This window comes from Molothrus aeneus, chromosome 1, assembly GCF_037042795.1.
Source record: "Molothrus aeneus isolate 106 chromosome 1, BPBGC_Maene_1.0, whole genome shotgun sequence".
Taxonomy (NCBI): domain Eukaryota; kingdom Metazoa; phylum Chordata; class Aves; order Passeriformes; family Icteridae; genus Molothrus; species Molothrus aeneus.
Window position 1 is genome coordinate 103,908,948 of NC_089646.1, and position 18,812 is coordinate 103,927,759.

General features: G+C 41.4%; 1 protein-coding gene and 2 long non-coding RNA genes across 4 annotated transcripts in view; 1 reads left to right on the forward strand and 2 right to left on the reverse strand.

The window, feature by feature from the left end:
- Positions 1-1,268: 1,268 nt before the first annotated feature.
- LOC136564259 (uncharacterized) lies at positions 1,269-4,425 on the reverse strand. The gene is made up of 2 exons (XR_010784696.1): positions 4,054-4,425; positions 1,269-2,666 (listed from the first exon to the last, which is right to left on the reverse strand). It is a non-coding gene; the product is annotated as an uncharacterized lncRNA (long non-coding RNA).
- A 575-nt stretch (positions 4,426-5,000) lies between these two features.
- Positions 5,001-10,438, reverse strand: LOC136564249 (myosin regulatory light chain 2, smooth muscle minor isoform-like). Its single transcript, XM_066562114.1, has 4 exons — positions 10,339-10,438; positions 9,876-10,074; positions 9,523-9,684; positions 5,001-5,805 (listed from the first exon to the last, which is right to left on the reverse strand). Exons 2-4 carry the CDS (start codon positions 10,057-10,059, stop codon positions 5,633-5,635), a joined length of 519 nt encoding a protein of 172 aa, XP_066418211.1. The 5' UTR covers positions 10,060-10,074; positions 10,339-10,438; the 3' UTR covers positions 5,001-5,632.
- Positions 10,439-10,734: 296 nt separating this feature from the next.
- Positions 10,735-18,812, forward strand: part of LOC136564285 (uncharacterized) — a 40,519-nt gene continuing 32,441 nt past the window's right edge. For both annotated transcript variants that reach the window (XR_010784701.1, XR_010784702.1), the window contains exons 1-2: positions 10,735-10,908; positions 13,366-13,447. This is a non-coding gene — a long non-coding RNA (uncharacterized lncRNA). The remainder of the gene's footprint in view (positions 10,909-13,365; positions 13,448-18,812) is intronic.

Below are 18,812 nucleotides of genomic sequence, written 5' to 3' on the forward strand. Positions count from 1 at the left end.
CCCTGCCTTACAACTTATTAGCTGCTTTGAATCTTATCTCAAAGTGAGACCCAAGGTGTGGTACACAAAGCAGGGAAGGGAATGCCTTTCTTGCTTGAAGGTCTTAACCCTTCAGCATGTGTAAGGCTTGCAACAGAGAGGGTAGATGCAGGCCCCTGACATGTGGAAGGCATTTAAGTGCTTGCACAAAGGATGGGAGGGGAGGAGAGGAGTCAAACATCAAATAGAAAACAGAGCTCTGGAAAAGCTGTCAGCTGCCAACGCATGGGGCTACATAAATTGTTGACTGGGCACTGATGTCCAGCCTCTGGAGAAGTCTGACTACTGGAAGCTCAACTAGAGAGTCATATCTCTGATCAGCTGCATCAGGAAATGCTTGAGTGCCTTGCCCCCTATCTTCTTTCCTGGTATTTTAATCTTCATTAGTTTAGATAGCTACTCAAATACTCAAAATCTGTGTCCAGAGCTTGGGACAGAAAATTTCAGGAACAGCAGGCTGCATTCTTTGCAACAGGAACAGAGTAGAATCAAATATTTTTAACAAGTGTCATCACTGTCTTCTGATTACTGTCCCATCCACATTGCAATTTGCTTCCAAATTCAGCTGCAGCTGTTATCAGGTAGGTTTTCTGCTTATCACACTGTTGTAACTAGCACTTCATGGCAACAATTCATCCTCCTCTTTGGGGCTCAGATAGTCCCGTGTCATCTTCCAGCAAATTAATCAGAGTTCTGCATTTTTGTAGTGTATTCCTTACTCATCATTTTGTACAAGGTTGATGACTCCTACCTCCTCTTAGGTCTGCACGTAGTAGAGCACCCCCAAATACATTTGTAACAGTGCTGCTGTTCTGTGCCCCACCTGGGAAAAGTGGCCACGGAATAGATGGATATGCTAAAAACCATCAATAACAACAGTTTGCATACCTAGACTTTCTACAGCAGAAACACTAGTTATTACTGCTTAAGTTATAAGGTTGTGCTCAATTAGGTTACAAAAAATTCAAAGTCTGAAAGAAATGCTGTCTTCTGACAACTGAAAATTGCATTGCTACCATTTTATTTTTTTTTTTTAATTAGCAGATAAGAAGGGTGGACAAAGTGGGAGGATTAAGATTCATGACCAAGTTCCCCTCTTTATTAACAGGATAGCAGTAATAGTGTTATAACTTGTGTTTTGCCCCACATATATCTCAGGTTCTAATAAAGATACAATACCTTATCCCCTGAATTAGTGAAAAAATAAACAGGCAAGTACTAACTGCAAGTAATTTTGTTCCATTTAATTATCTTCCAAAAATGAATCACAAAGTTCATAAGCTTATCTTACTAACATGAGTCTTGTCAACTCTCCTTTTAACTAACTCCAGCCCTGTAGCTTTGAAGCTTGCTAGGGTTGTGGGGCATGGAGCTGAGCAAATTTCCCAGGAAATCTTGTGCATGTGTGTGGGAGGGGGCAGCGTGCCATGATTGTGGTCTCACTGTAGCTTTTTGCAACCATTCCCAATGTCACGGTGACCTGCAGTTATTTAAAAAGGAAGTTTCCAGCTGCAAGTATCTTTAATTTGCAAGTCTTACCTACTCAGTGAAAGAAGCCTGCTGGGACTGGTATGCATCCCTATTAAAGTCATATGAACGCTTTTTTATGTTTTTAATTATGCCGTTTACATGACACCTCTAATCTCACGATGATCACAGAGGAACTCTGGTCAGGTTTGCCTTTCACAGCTCAAGAGCGCTACTGAAACAATTTTAATGTTTAAGCGCTGGGATGTGCCCAGTGGAACCAGAGATGAGTCAGCAGTTAGCTGGGGTTATTTGAATAGCAGAACGAGCCCTGCCTGCCGCTAGGAAACCGTCCACAAAGGTCAGACCGAGTGCTTAGGATTTAGACACCACCACCCTGGTGACAGGAATTCTCTCCAGACCTCGGTGGTTTTTAGAACAAGCACCGTTCTATTTGACATTTGGATGCTGCTGTGTTAAATTCCGGCTGCTTGGTATCTAAATGAAGAATACTGACACCACTGCTGCTCCCCACAGCGAGCCGCGCCTGCCGCACTGACAGATGCTGCTGTCTGCCCTGACAGGGGAGTTAGGTGCTAAAATTAGCAACTGTTAAAACAAGGGTATTGAGCAAGGATCTGCGGAGTCTCACCAGCATGAAATACTGAAGAGGAGCTAAGGAGTCACCACTGCCCTTTCTACAGGAGCTGGGGCTGTAATTGACACGTAGGGACAGCACAGCTGACAAATTGACTGGCCCAGTACAGAGAGAGCTGAGTTGCTCAAGGATAATCAGGTGCTGGGCCACCGAAGCTTACAAAGCACGGCATTCAAACAGAGCACAGACAGTGAGAACCTTTACAAGTTATTACCTACACTGGCAGGAGTTTGTGGGGGGTGTTAAGCCAGACACAGGATGTGTGAGACAGTTCCCTGGCGAGGCACTACTTCTCACAAACAGTCCTGGAGAGGAAACGGTTTGTAAGCTAAAACTCATTTAGGGTTCAGCTCTGGTGCCTCTGCAACCACAGGAAACAAGCATCCCAGCCCCACTTGTGAGTCATGGCTTTTGGGAACTTCACCTTGAAGAGCAGGAAAGAGTCCTCTCGAGGTAGAATGGATCTCTTTTATTCCTTCTCCTGAGATCACTGCCTAAGCTCCTTCATTTGCCAAAAAAAAAAAAAAAGAAAAAAGAAAAAAGAAGACACAATAAGAAACACAGCTGCTTGTGATGGTTCCACCCTCCCTTATTCAATTGTTCAGTGGTTTAACATTCAGCCTGAATGTTGCAGACCTACTTTTAATTCTCTCTTCTAGCTGAGAGGATTCAAGGCCACATTGTTCCCGCCCTCCACTCAAGTGACCTATCTACAAAACAGCTGAATTAATAACAAAAATAAAAGGAGAAAGACATCCCACGACAAACGCCTTCATGTTCTGCTGACCCACTTCAGTGAGAACACTTGAAAATTCTGTGGCTCTTACTGAGAATGATTTTGCCAGGACTAAGAACTGCAATTAGTCTATAAAACCAGTGTTACTTGTTCCAGACACACACAGACTTTAAGGCACCCTCTGCATCCGAGCACGGGTTTAAAATTTCTTTGCAGTACAAATCCCAGGCCTCTGAGTTACACACCAAAAATCCATTTTTATCATTCTCTCTGACATGTTTTTATGAGAACATTAAATGCAATTAAAGTCAAGAGAGTAAAACCAGGATTCTTGCCGAAGGCAAGGCTTAGAACAATAGTATTAATGAACTACAATTCGTCATCACAAGGCCAAATGGCATATAGGTGTTGCTATACAGCAACACAGCCCTGGCCCGTAAGCAAGTACTGGGGTTTAACAATTGGCATTTATTGCTGTAGGTAAATACCAGCTGCCTCACTCTGAGCCCCAGCAGTTTGGTTTATATCACAGGTTTTAGTCTTTCATATGTAAACAAAGTTATGCAAACATATACATTTGAATTTGGGGCAGTTTTTTTCAAAGCTAATCTGAACAAAAGAGGAAGAGCCCTCACTGAGATACTGAGAAGTGAAATGCAAGAGCAGTGTCTCTGGTTTGAGTTACAAGGAAGGCCATAAGTTCTTTTGAAACCCAATCTTTGCCAAACATACACCACATGTGTGTTTGTAGGCCTGTACCAAGGGCCTGCAGAGGCCTCGTTTTACTCTCTTCTGTAATGAACTAATTTGATTAAAGGACCAAAAATTCAACTTGTGCAAGAGCTGCAATGTGAAAAATCCTGGCACCATTAACCTTTTCTGTGGCAGGAACAGGACTTCTGTGGGAACGGAGCATATCTTCCCCCTATGCACGATGCACCAAACGAGCTTTTCGGGACTAAAAATCCCCCTCAAAACAAGAAGCAAACCCAAACCCCCAAACAAATCCAGCAAGCATTTGGGGCGGGAGGCGCTCGCCCGTCCCAGCGGCGTCCGTGCCGAGAGCTGTGCTGCCACCTGCTGGTGGCTCCCGGTATGGCCCCAGCCCGAGCCCACAGGACTCGGCCTCCTGCAGAAGCATCAAAATCCTTACCGATTTCACCGATAGTTTACAAAAGTTCCTGTTCGTGTTTTTAATCTCTGCCCCCTCCGAAGGGAAGTGTTTCTCTGGGAAAACATTTGTGAAGCGTTTGGGTTTCTGCTGATTCTGTTCAGCTCCTTTTTCCCCTCTGCTTTTCCATGTGTTTCCTATGGGCCCACAGTCAGAGGGATCAGCTCATCCCTGCATGCACACCTCCCATGCCTCGCCAAAGCTCCCTGGGACTGAGGTAGAGCAGGAGCTTCAGAGCTTTCACCACTGTCTTCTGGTGGCATTTCTTGAAAGTTCACTTTGCAACAGCAGCCTACCAAGAAACAGCAAAATGCTCTCAGCCAAATGATTTTTCTTAATTTTGTAACGTAAATTCTGAAGTGTCAGAAGCAGCTCTGATCATCCTTTCTCTCAAGACACAAAAACCGCAGAACCACAAGCATTCCAATTATGGCAAAATTGCTTCAGAACACTGTAGCAAATCTGCCATGCCTTCCATACCACAAAAACTATAGAAAATACAACTATGAGAAATGGAACAAAACGGAACGCCTCAAGTCTCACACGTCCAAAACACCACTCACAGCAGGAGATCTTAAAAATATAGTGTATATTGTTTCATTTAAAAACCAAGAATATTTTCAAACAGAAAATGAAAAGGACAGAGACAGCACACTTTTCTTCATCCAGCCCTCTTCCTACTGTGCTTTGAAAAAAACAGAAAGAAAAAGAAAGAAATAAATGGTTGCAATGAAATGTCATTAATTCAGTATCAGCAGCCCACAGATCTGGTAAGAAGTATCACTCAAGCAACTCTACCCATATATGATATCTTGTTTTAAAAAAAGACATTAGGATTTACATTTTAGGTATTTTAAAAGTGGTATTAATATAGTACTCAATGTTGAGAAATGGAGGGACTGAGGTGGTTAAATACATGCTCAACTACATAAGATTTAAAATGTTTAATGTGCAAGTCTCTGACAGAAATGATTAATTTACAATACACTAAAATTTGAAGGATAGGAATTTCTTCTTCATGTGTATGCTCACAGTAGCAGGTGAAATACTCAGTTGCTGAAGTACAAACATCAGTATGCTTAAGTGACTAATGCATCATTTTTAAGGCAAAAATAGGTTAACAACATGACTGCATACAGCTGCAAAAATATTTACAGTATCATTACAGAAACATACTTCTAGCTTGAAAATTTTAATTTTGCACTTAGTAGACAGTGATTTATTTGAAAAATTATCATTAAAAATGTAAAATTAAATCTAGCTAGGATGAGTAGCACTGACATTTTTACCCGGGCCTCCACATTCTCTGATCTTTGTCCTTCAACATCTAACACTGTAAGCTGTTCTCTCTCTCCCTGCCACTTTCCAGTCTTATTACAAAGGTGCAGGTGTGCCTGAGCAGCCTTAAGATCCACAGAGGAAGAAGCTGCAGTGCTAAAAATGTATACAATGGTCCCAGAAAACCAGAAAAAAAAGGAAAAACCAGATCCTGAGAAATAAAATTGAGAAGAAAAAAAAATTAAAAATTAAAGGTGCTATCTGCATGTATCCAGGGATTGGCTCAGTCGTCCTTGTCCTTCGCTCCATGTTTGAGGATGCGTGTGAACTCGATGTAGTTGAAGTTGCCCTTTTTGTCAATGGGGGCCTCTCTGTACAGCTCATCCACCTCTTCATCCGTGAACCTGTCTCCCATGGTGGTCAGCAGCTCCCGCAGGTAGTCTTCTTGGATGAACCCTGGAATGAGACACGCAGAGAGAAACACGAAAGGGAGGCCGGGCCTCTGAGCTGGGTCTCCAAAAGCAGCAGCACAGATGTGCACATGGGCAAGCAATTAACCAGTGCCTGGTTATATTACATATATTACATCTGCATTTGCACAGAGCCCCAGCAAATTTCCTTAACTGAATTCTAAAGAAATTCCTTGAGTGCAAAGGGAAAGGAAGTTTACTGCATTTCATACAGATTTTTGAAGACAGGGCCTGACCTGCTGTGGTATAATAACACTTATTTCCATCTACTCATCTTCAACGGCTCAAAGTGGAAAAACAAGTTCCTGTGACTGCTAGTTTTCATTATACAAGCAGTTCTCTTAAATGAACTATATTTTTCTTGCCTTAATTAGATATATTTGAACATCCTCTATAAACTAGTTTCCCCTGGGGACTAAATAACCACTCTGGTTCTTCAGTGCTGCACAACACTGTTGCTGGAGGCAGTTTATGTGGATACAGTGAACTCCTGGCAAGTGTCCAGGGAAGTAGTTTATAACAGAAGAGACTTTCAGACAGGACTGAGCAAGTTAGCTCAGCAGGCAGGAAGAATGTTTATGGTGGAGAGCTAAAGGTAGAGAACCCAGTAAAAAAAATATTAGGATGTATTATTTATTATATGCTAAAGAGCAGAAGATTTTTGAGGAAGTTAACAAAGATATAAAAAGGAGCAGTTTCTAGGTATCTTCTGCTAATTCTATTTCAAGAGATGGGCAGAACCACCAGTTGCCAAGTAATTCCAGGAAAATTTAGAGATGAAAAAAGAACCATGCATAACAAAGGATAGACAGTAGAATGCAGAAACTGCTAAATGCTGATATACAACTAGCCATACCTTTAACAGTACAATAGTTGCTTCATTTGAGAAAGAAATTGGTTATTGAACTTTAGTTGAAGAAATGTCAGTAACAGAACAGAAGAGGTAGAAGTAGGCTCCAAAAAGAAGAGTAAGAAAGTAAACTCTGTGGAACAGCTGGAAATCATATGTAGGCACCCACATCAACTAATGTAGATTCAATTAGAATGTGATAAGAAAAGTGCTGCTTTGGAAAGAGAGTTGCATAAGTTAAGCAAACAGAGTTCATTAAAGAGACAAAACCAAACAGGGAATCAGGGGACCAAAAAGCAGTCAATAAGCATGACAAATTAGCACGGGGGTGGTATATGCTGGGGGAAGGGAAAAAAAAATAATGTGTTTCAACATATGCTAATGAAAACAGCACCATATCCCAGTGCAGACCAGCCAGCCCTTGGATACTGACTGCAAATGAAGGCTAGCAGCAATCTTCTATTTCAGAAACAAGGAGACTGTTCAGTTAGCCAGGCCATCCTAATGGGTCAAACCTTGGAGTTCTGTCTTTGAAGATGGGCATAAAGAAGAGGGAAAAGGCAGCTAAACAGATGAGACTCTCTGTCCTACAGAGACCAAGCAGTGATGAGAGATGACATAAGGATTAGTATTCAAAGAATGCAAGGCCTTTGGTGCTGCAAGTTTAGCCTCAAGGACTTAATTGCTCCTGACTGAATAGGTAGTTGTTTAAACACTGAACTGGGCTGCCAGACCAGGAATAAACCACAAGTTTTATCAGCAACAAATTGTAAAGCAAACAGGGCTCCTGTCCCTCCCACACAGCTTCAGCATAGATGGGGAGCAATAAATAAATGAAGCAAAACTTAAGATTCAGCCTGTTGCAAGCAGCACACAGCAGATGACAATGCAGGATCAAAGACCAGATTAAAAATACTCCAAGTGCAGACAGATACAACTTTTATACCAATTCCATAGCAATACACATGACAGTAATGCTGAAGCAACATGTACAACTGGGCTGGCAATATAGGAAATGTAAGTAAAACCTAACAAGTATGACTACCTTATCGTCATCTATAGGATCTGGTTTGTATTACTCCCTTTCAAAAGACCTACACTGATGTAGAGCTAGAAAATCAGGCCCATAACAAACACACAAGTGGAGACCATGAAATGAGAAAAAGAGTAAAAGAGTTTGATGTATCTGGAATGCTCTTGTACATTTTTGAAAGGAACAAACTGATCAGAAGCCAAATAAGAGGATAAAATTAATAAAGGATTAACATGACATGGGTTCTACAAACACATCACATGCTGTTTTGAAGACTTCATTGACTGTTATGAATCAAAACTCAATAAAACAGTGCTGCTCAATAAAACCATCTGACATGTCTCCTGGTTAAAATTTGAGGGTGGCAAAAGACACAAAACAGACTGTAGAACCAACTAGTATCCTCAAATTATTGTAGGACTAGACTAAAACATTTACCACACAGAGCTGAGAGATATTAAAATCAATCTTATCAGTATATGGGTGCCCATACTAGTAACTTATTGGTTAGATAGACACAGAAGTTTATGTTCCAAAGAACTGGTAGCACAACCATTTTCTTTATATTGTAATTCACAGGCTCTTGTTTTGGTGCACACAAAAAAAACCCCTAGCACAGTGAGTGAGACTACCTGTGGAGAGAAAATAATTAACCTACTAACAAACTTCCTTCTATAGGAAATGGTAAAGAGATTGCCCTTGAGAGGGAGGAAGTCGATTAACATTTGAAAAGGCCTTACCAACTGAAAGCCTGTTTACCTACACCTCAGCAGGAAGGCGATGCGCTTTGAAAAAGGTGCTAAAAATACACAGACTGAAAATAGCTATTGAAACCGAAGGATATCCTTCAAAAGGTGCAGAGCACAGATCAGCTGGTTAGATTAAAATATTGCGGTGGACAGTTGTGAGGAAAGGTGTAGATGCAGTGTCATTTCTAGTACAGCGGTTACATAATTTCAGTGTGAGCTAGTAAGACAAGTTCACAACATATCAAACTACTGATAATTCCACTGAACTGCCTTATGGATTCATCCCCAGTTACTACACACTTCTCAGGAATCTTAGCCTAGGTGAATAAATACATAAAAGCATAAACTCTTAACCTCAAGATTACAGGCACAACCTTGGAAGTCCAATATAGCAAAACTGAGTTCTATGTTTTACTCTTTCCCTTTATCTTGCTTTCCAAGTCAGTCCAAGCTGTCATTTCTGCCTTCTACACCCCACCTGGTTTTTACCTTTAAACCACTAAGACTGCAGACTTTCCTGCAATCTGAAAGCAAACTGAGCTGCAGGTGAGATTATGACATTTGTCCTCAGGGCAATAAAGAGTGCTCAGTCAGAGAGGGTTTGTAAGACTTTATGAAGTCTGGACAGCGTGTCTTGAAATATTAAACATCTGAAGAATTTAGACACATTCCAGACCTACTTCAGAAGGGGACAAACTCAGTTGTATTTCCTATCATTATTTCCTATCATTACCTTTTAACACCATAAAAATATCACACATTACTGATTTAAGTTCCTCATCTTAGAGCAAATACACCTTCTTTTACACTTTGAGGAACATACACACTGCCCAATTAAACTCCTGTTCAAAGCCTCACAGAAGAACAGTCCCACTAGTCCTCAGTACTGACACAGAACAGCCAGACAGATTTTACTCCCACACAGTAATTTAGCAGAATATGCCACCTAGGATTACCATATCATATTTAATTTATAAGGGTGCAAAAATCAGCATACTGTTCAGAAACCTAAATAACAAACATAAAAACCCAGCCATACCCCTGCCAAGCAGCCGAGTTGCACCCACGTACCTGTTGCTTCTTCATCAAAGCAAGCAAAAGCATTCCTGATTACATCCTCCGGGTCGGTGCCATTTAACTTCTCACCAAACATGGTGAGGAACATGGTGAAGTTGATGGGGCCCGGAGCCTCATTCATCATGGCATCTAGGTATTCATCCGTTGGATTCTTTCCTACAAATAAAGGGATTCATACTTGGTTTAGCTTTCAAACTGAACAAGTAATTGCCATACAAACAGAGTGGTAACACAAACTGAGTGTAACACAAACTGAGACACCACACCTTGCATTTCCCAAACTCACTATTTTGATTTTTGCAGCACAAATTTGCCTGGCAAGCATGAACAGAGGAAAGGGATATTACCAAGGGAGGCGAGCATGTCATGCAGGTCCTCTTTGTCAATGAAGCCATCCCTGTTCTGGTCGATCATGTTGAAGGCCTCCTTGAATTCCTGGATCTGCGACTGATCGAACATCGCAAACACATTGGAAGTGGCGCGCTGAGGGCGCTTCTTGGTGGTCTTCGTCTTTGCCTTTTTGCTAGACATGTCGACTTTTGAACACTAGGGAGAGGAAGAAATACAGTAAATGCAGTAAGATCAGAGTTAGGATTTAAAAAAGGAAAAAGTTTTACGGTTCAATGTTACAGCGCGCCTCTAACGCACTCGTATTTCCTCTCATCAGAACGTATTTCCCAAGTATTTTCAAGAAGGGAAAAAGAGAAGCAGAAAATATGGATAAAGGAAAGATAGTCTAATAAACCAGGAAAGTAGTCATTTTTAGAAGACGTAAATAAACTTGAATTTTAGTCTTGAAAAGACCCTCACCTCAGCGGCAGCTGCGGGGACCAGGTACAGAGCAGACGCGGAAGGGAGGAAGCGGCACTGGCGCCGGCGGATGCTCCAGCGCTTCCTGGAGAAACCATCGCCGTGCCGGGCCGCAGGTGGAGACGAGCTTCGGGAAAGGCGGCGGGAGGGCAGCGAGACGGCAGCCGGGATTTTCCCTTAGGGATATCAGCCCATCCCGGCTTCCCTGGGCGGCGGCTGGCTCGGCACTGCCCCGCGGCCGCTTCCCTGCGCCCCCCGCCTCGGCCGCGTTGGAGCATCCCGGGGGAAGCGGCCGCCGGCGGCGCTGGGCCCCGGGCGCCGCCTGCAGGGGAGGATGTAGACAGCCTGTGGGGACGGAGGCAGCCTGTGGGGACGGAGCTCCGGAGGGCCTCAGCGGGCAGCGGGGGGATTTTCCTTTGCATACACAAAACCTCCGCACGCTGAAGGTGGAGCGTCGCTCCGTGCTGCTGGAGCCGCGGCGTGCCCAGGTTCACACGGTGGTGCCACAGCCGGGAGGTGAAGGAAGCCTCCTCATGCCGCGGGGACGTCCTTCGCGGATCAGATCAGCAGGTGTGAGGTGTTATCCTTACCTTCAGTCTTCCTCGTGTTTCGCTCGAGGGATCAGAAAAATTCCAGATTGCATCTTAAAGTCTTCTAAGTGGGTGCTCCCGCAGGAGCGAGCTCAATGCCTCCCGCAGCCATAGATTGTAAGGCCACTTGGAGGATTTATTTTTGCATATATTTTCTTAATGAAAAAGGATGACACATATTTTTCCATTCATCATTTGATGTAGGATCTCAAATAAATTGAGGTACAAGCTGTTTTTAGCGTAGGGGGATGGTGTCTGAAATTGCTTCAGAAGCAGCTCGCTTTCAGCCCACTTGTACATTTTTTAAATTTTCCAAAGGGAATGCTTGTTCCCATGTTGCTTGCTGAAGTCCCACATAAATAGCTTAGGCTTCAAGAAAACTGTTGTTTAGTGCACGAAAGGTCCTGAAGTAGTCAGATGGGAAAGCTGCGCTGCCAGATCATCATTCTGTGCATCCCCCTCCTCCCTGCTGTTGGCTTTGTTGGTGTACAGTCTGTGTCTTGGAAAACAAGAACTCTTTAGGGGGGAAGGCATTGGCCAGGCATTGGAGTAAGTTGCCCGAGGAGGGTGGTGGAGTCACCATCTCTGGAAGTGTTCAAGAAGTGTCTGAATGCGGCCCTTGGGGACTATGGTGGTGCTGGGTTGATGGTTGGACTAGATTATCTTAAAGGTCTCTTCCAACCTTGATCATTCTGTGAAAGGAAAAAATAGACATACAAGCTTTTTCTGAAATTATCAATTGTATTTATAAATGTAAATGAACTACATTTAGCCACTGGAGCTACTGAAATTAACATGTAATCTAATATGTAATCTAGAAGTTGCAATCCCAAATTTGAAGGGAGACATTTTAATTGCCAAGAGGCCCAACTTTCTTTCCCTGCTCTCTGCTCAAATCAGAAGTTATTTCATGAGGGCCGAGAATTTGGCCTAATTAGCTTATAATACTTCCCCAATTAATTTTAATATCACTCTTCTAAAGTTTGCCTCAAAGTGCAATAGAACTAAGAACTAAGAACTAACTAGAACTAAACTTTGCTAAATTGAAAGTCTATTAACGGAAAAAGTTTTGGGTAAAAAATTCTCTGCTTACTAGAGGTGGCACAAAGTTTCAAGATAATTATATGCAAAATATGAGTGGGCAGAAAGGCAGTAGAAATATTAAGATGTTAAGAGAGTTAATAAAATACTTCATGATAATGTTGAACAACTGAACAGTGTGTTGAAATTTAATTATGAAAAGTTATCTGATCTCTTAATTTAAACTTCTTTCATCAGTTACTTTAAATTGAACCACTACTGCAAACATGCCACTCTGTCTTGTATTGTTTTTCATGCTATTAAAAGGGTGTTACATGATACCTGTCACCACATATAACTTCTGCAGATGTGGGGATAGGTACACTAATATTATTTGCCTAGTGTGAGATCAGTTCTTAATGACAAAATTGCATGTCAGTGTGTGTCTCTTAAAGCTTTTGTCTCCAATTTGTTGCATCATGGTGGAATGAGAAGCAGTTCCTGCAGGCAGACCATTTTCTGTTTGATATAAATCTTAGTAATGCTTTTAGAAATGGTTCAATTTGACTTGATTTCAGCATTCATCATAGCAATAAAGATATTTAAAGGGAAAAGAAAGAGTTGTTTTGCCTTTTATAATATTTGGAGGATATTTTTTTTAACTTGTTGACATAAATGTTGAAAAGGAGAAAAAGTAAGGATGCTCTTTTTTGTGAGTGTGGTGCTTCCCAAGAGCTGTGCATCAAACATTCAGAACAGAAATTATCCTTTCTGAAAAGATGGTTTATAAAAATGCTGAGCTCTTTTTTATTTTTCTTCTTTCTACTTCTTTCCTTCATTACTCCCTTCTTCTTTCTCATTTATGTCAGTCTCATTTAAGAAAAAAACATTTTAAGCAAAATTAATTAATTGTTCCTATCCTTTCTGTCTAAAATACTCAATGATTTTGTGCCATTGAAATGCTTATTTTCTTTGAATTGTCAAAAAACCTTCAAAATTATCTGTTTCATACTTAAGGCTGCAACAGACAGTGAGCAATTTACAGTAAACCTTTTCCCTCCTTTCATTGAATTCTTTCTGTTAACAGTTGAACTTAGAGGTAATTTCCAACTTTTAACAATTCTATGATTCAATTTCCCCACCTTTGCTGAGTTACAGTGACAATGCAAATATTTGTCATCAACTTGGTTGCTTGATGAAGCAGAATCAGTTTGTGTCATATGATGTTTCTTTAGGAATCTAATGAATGTGACAGGAATGGCTGCACTGGCTCACTGTAAAAGTCTGCCTTGACCAGTGCACCCCAGCTGCAAAGAGATGTGGATTCTGGATGTGGAAGGCAGGGAGCAAAGTCTTGGCAAAAACAGTCTTGAGAGTGGGGATGGGGAAGCCCAGCAGTTGCTTTTTCCATTTTTAGGCTGGAGCACCACCAGGATGGACCTACTGTTTTCTTGGATGCCTTCGAGAAATAATAGCTGCTATGAGGTCTTTCCTACCAGGTCAGTGGAGAGTTTTATTGCTTTGGATTTTTTTACCCAAAACATGGAAAAAAAAATCTCTTTCTCTATACTTGTAGGGGTTTTTTTTTGAGGAGAGAGAGAGCATACAGGGTATTTTTAGCCAGTTCTTTAGGGGAGGGCAGCAGCAGTGGCCATATGCAGGTACTTAGGGAAGAATAAGAATCAAGGTACTCTATGATATCTTCCCAGAATGCTCTCCCAATATCTGCTATTTTTAGTTTCATGGAGGGATAAGCTACCCTGAGCCAGATGTGATATTGAGTAACCCACAATTAGCTGCTTTCATGAACTTGCCTGTTATGGAATCCTTGGCTTGATGTAAGTCTAGCATCCACAATGTGCTTTGCTGGTGTTTTTGGAACCCTTTGCAAGGCTGCTATTTGTTACGTGAAAAACTGCACCTTACTAACCTTGAACGTACCTATTGCAATGTTTACTCTGTGCTCTAGACTTTGTATTGGAAGAAATACGAAGGCTGAATTGTGTGTCCACTTCTTTTGTGTTACTTTTGCTTCTAGAAAGTTCTTGTATCAGCTGTAGCAGAATCCCACTTGGGTAGTTTTTTCTTGTACAGAAGCCATTCCATACTGTTGGTCATCACAGAAGTAGGACTGAGGATGTGCATAAGAAACAAAGGGGTCTGAAAAGAGAGACTAGATGAAAAAGCAGATGTGTAATTTCCACATTAAGAATTAAAATTGTTTCAAAGTGGAGTGGAAGGTTTTGCAGTTAGGAGATTTTTTCTGCGCATATTATCACTGTTCAACAAATGTTAATTACAGAGATTAAGTATTGACAGCAGAGTCTAAGTTAAACATATCCATCTAAGTTCTAGGTCTAAACTATCATTTAACAAAAGCATTTTTTCTGCCAGTTGCTTCACCTGGTATTTTGGCTTATCCCTCTGCCTTTCCATCCCTTCATCCCTGATTCCAGCTGGCATCTGTTGCCTCTGTCTAGCTATACCAAGTGCAGTGCAGTGACAGTCAGAGTCACAGTCACTTTCTGAGATGCTGAAAGAGTCACAAAATTTTCTGGAATTTCTCCAAAAATAACTCCAGTGCTGTGATCCAAGGGAAAAAACATTTGAGGAGTCATGAGTTAAAGAAGGGATTCTGAAATGCGTCTTCACTTGAGTCTCTTGGGGGGCCTCAGACTGCAGGTTATTTTCTGTTTTCATTCAATGACCTCATGAATAAAAATGGTTACTGCTTTCCCAGGTGGTCCCTCCCACAGGGTCAATGCTGAAGCATGAAAAATAAAGGCTCTCAGAAAATGTAGTGGAGCCTGTAGAAGAAACACATATTCTTTCTCCATACTTAAAATTAAAAATAGCACAGTTTTGACTTTCTAGTAACTTCCAGTGTTACATGGCTGAGGAAGAGGCAAGAACCTGAGTTCTCCAGAGCATGGTATGACAATGATAAGGCAGATCAAAGGATAAAGCAGAGATATTTAATAGAACATAATTAAAATGTAGTCAGTCTATGAAATGTTGTAAACAGGAGAAAACAAACTTCAATATATTTTTTTAAAACTGCATCTCAGTGACTATATGAATGGGCACTGACATGTGTTTGACAGAATATTGAGGGACTTTACTCAGCAGACACAGTACTCCTTGCATTCCCAGATCCCAAGTCCTTTATACATAAAGAACACAAGTTAAAAACCCCAACTAACCTTTGAAAAGTACATCTTTGGCTGTTTGGCTGGGTTTTTGTTCCTGTTCTCTATGATCAAAGTCACTGTTCTGCCTCTTGTGCTGTATGTCCATCCCTTGTTTTTTATCCTAGCTGGTAAGTTGCAACAATTCTAACCAAGTCTTTGTGGGGTTTTCAGCTCTTGCACGAGTTTTAATGAGGAGTGTTGCCAGAAACTGTGGTTCCATAAAGTGGAGAACTGAAATGCAAAAATAAGCATTAGGTATTCTTAGTAAGGAGAGCTGAAGGCCTCCCATCTTTAAAACAAATTAATTCTGCTAAACCTAAGGATGTGCATATCTGCTCTCTCCTTGTGTGTTAAAGTTTGTACCTGTCTGCCAATGTGTATGTACAAATATGGAAGAAAATGAAATGTGCTCAACACTTGGCCATAGGTCTAAAATAGTTTTTAAAACATACACAGAAAACAAGAAGCAGCATATTTAGTCAGGTGTTTCACATGAGAAGTAAGCTGTTATCAGTTTTCTTATCAGGTGATGCCTGTGCAAGTCTGTTTGGCTGGTGGAGCAATTTCAAAATCAACATACTTCTTATGGGGTGGGAATAACTTGCCACTACCTTTTGCTTTAGATGGTTAGCTCACAATTGAGGAAGAACTTAAAAGAGGGAAAAACCCCAGTGTCTGTTAGATACAAAGCTAAGTCAAGGTTCAAATAACTCATGTCTGATGCCAGGTCTATTTTAGCACATTCTAAGACAAGGCTTACAGGCCTCAATTTACACCCACTCACTTGAATATGCTTGGCACAGGCTGGAAAGTATTGTGAAATGCTGTCTTTTAACTCCCAAGGACTATTCATAGTTAAAAAACAAACCAAAGCCTATTTCAATATTTAGTGAGGTTGTACTCAGTGATACCCTAAAATAGTCAAAGTGAGGATTTAAAATTAAATAAACCTTGCAAAACAAAGCAATTTACAAGAACAGTAAAATGATTAATACAGGTGCCTAAACAAGCAGAGAGTGGCAGCAGCAAAGTCAGTCTCAGCTTGCCTAATGCTCTAGTATTTGTAGCTGACTTTCAAGCTTTATCAAAGTGCAGCACTGCTTCACTGAGGGACTGAATCACAGCTGCATGGCAGAAGAGTCTGCATGCAGCAAACAGTTGGGATTATCCAGGAGGCCAGTTTGATTTCTCACTCTCCTGTTAAGTGGAGACATGTAAACATCTGCCCTTGGATTTATTACATTGATATGAACTGCCTGACCCCTTAAGTCCCGTGATGCAGGGCCTATTATGTATGGCCTCTAGGGAATATCACGCTGCTGGTCTGAAAACATTCCTTGGCAGTGTTTTTACCCATGAGCTGCTGAGAAAAGTAGGAAAAGGAGCCACGTGCTGCCACCTTTTTAGTTTATTTTTTTAAGATGGAAAGTTTTCTATCTAGTATATCAAAAGTTTGGGAAAACAGTGATCTCTGTGGAGTTGCTGCTCAGAGCACAAAAAAACCCAAAAAAACCCAGAGCTGTGTGGAGGGTTTTTCCCCCCAGTATTACTTTTCAGTATTTCATGGTAACTTAATTTTAAGCTGCATTTTAAGAGGCATTTACTGAATTCTTTTTCCCCTTGTATTGTTCCTAGTTTCTGTAGTACTGTTTCTGAGGTACTGTAATCCTAAATAATTTTTCCAAAGGATATAGTTATCTAAAAATGACAGTAGAGTTTTGCAAAATTAAGTAAGAAGCCAAAATAGGAGCATGGATGCATAAGCAACACCAAGGGAGGATTAACTGCTGATATGTAAAATGTTCCTGACTCTACTTTGTTACTCACCCGTTATTTGGATTTACATTGTCGTAATATCTTTGTATTTGTTGTTGTTTGAAATTCCCCAGGAACATCCCAAATAGTAGGTTAGTAATATTCCAGACTAGAAAAGGCCACAAAAAATATGTGATGACAAGATTTCAGATATTTTCCAGCTTTTGGATGGAATGCAGGTGTCAGGACACAAAGGCATGCTGCCACTGATGCCCTGTGCCAGGATGGGGCCGCTGTGCTGCATTCACTCCTCCAGATACCACAGGGATCCTAGAAACAAGCAGTCCAAAGATAGTCCTTAGGTCAGCAGTGAAACAGATCCTTGCTCTGGAGTGTAGGGACAGCACCCCTGTGACATCCCCGAGCTGCTGAGCTAGTGTAACAGGCTGCCTTCGTGTTGTGAAATGCTTCAGTCAGCTGATCACTGTGCCACAAGGATGGGTTTATGTGCTTAAATGAAGAGCAGAAACAAGGGTAAAATGTTGCACGCTACCTTTATCTCCAGCAACAGAGTAGGGACAAAAAGGTAGTAGGCAAACATCCCCTAGCAGCACTCAACACAAACATGGTCCTCTTTGGAGGTTTCTCATGCAGCCTCAGTAGCTCTTTGGCTTCATTTTGACCTCTACATTTGTAGCCTTAGAACAGGGTAAGTGGGTCATGTAAAATCAATCACTGCTTTTCAGTAGTGCTTCACAGGACATTATAGATCACTGTAGATGTAAGACTATCAAATGTGTGCATGAGCCTATGAAAATAGTTTATCATCATAAGCTTAATCTGGTGTGGAGCTTGGAGACTGTTATATATGAACCCTGAGGGAGAAAAGATTAGGTTCCAAGATTTTGGCTGCAAAATGCTAAGGCTAAGTCATCAGAATTTTAAGCTGTTTCAGTGACCAAAGTTATTTTTATTTTTGGAAGTGAATTATTGATGACACATCCCCACGGCCCTCGGCACGCAACCTCAGCTGTCACATTCCTCCCTGCCTAGCTACAAAATGCATCTGATGCTCTTATATGGTCTCTTGGCTGGGGCTGTTGGCCTTGTAGCCTCTCAGCAGTTAAGGGGTTTGCATCCACTTGCAGGTTAACTGGTCTCCTACGAAGTAAAAAACCAGGGAAAGTGGAACTTGGGAGGTTGTCATTATACTCAGACGCCCTTGGATATTCTTTCTCAGTCACACATCTTCCTGAGCAGGTATCTTCACCTCTGCACAGTTCCGTCTCACTCTCTAGTCAGAGGGAGCATGCAAGGAACAAAACAGCTACACCCCACATTTCAGCTGGCTGTTCGGAAAACAAAAGCAGCAGTACAGAATATTTTTGAAGTGGACAATTTCCTCTCAAGGAGGATACCAGGTTCTCTTTCATGTAGTTCATATTTATGATTTTAAAATCACTACTTCCAGCAAGAAAAATCCAGCTGGCACACCTGCTGCTTTCTCAGTGTAACACACTAGCACCTAACATTCAGAGGGAAAACAGGATCAGGAAAAGGTTTTAGGGATGCATGGTTCCTAAAAAAAGTAAACTGCTCTCTTAATGCCATTTAGACACTCAAAGGGAAAAAATAATATCTTACATCTGTCCTTCGAGCAGGCATGTATGCACACAGTACTGAATTGCAGCAGTGACAAGATCAGTCTAAAAAAGTGACAGCATAACTTGTTCTCCAGCCTAATGTTACATAGCAACATTTCAACAAGACAGTTTCCTAAATCACCGCTCTCTTGTCTTTGTCACAAGGGCACTGCTGGTGAAAACTTCCACGCATACTTGTAAACTACTTCCTAGAGCCTTGCAGGTGTCACATGGAGAAATAACTCAGCAGCCATTACTGAAGAGCACCAGGATAG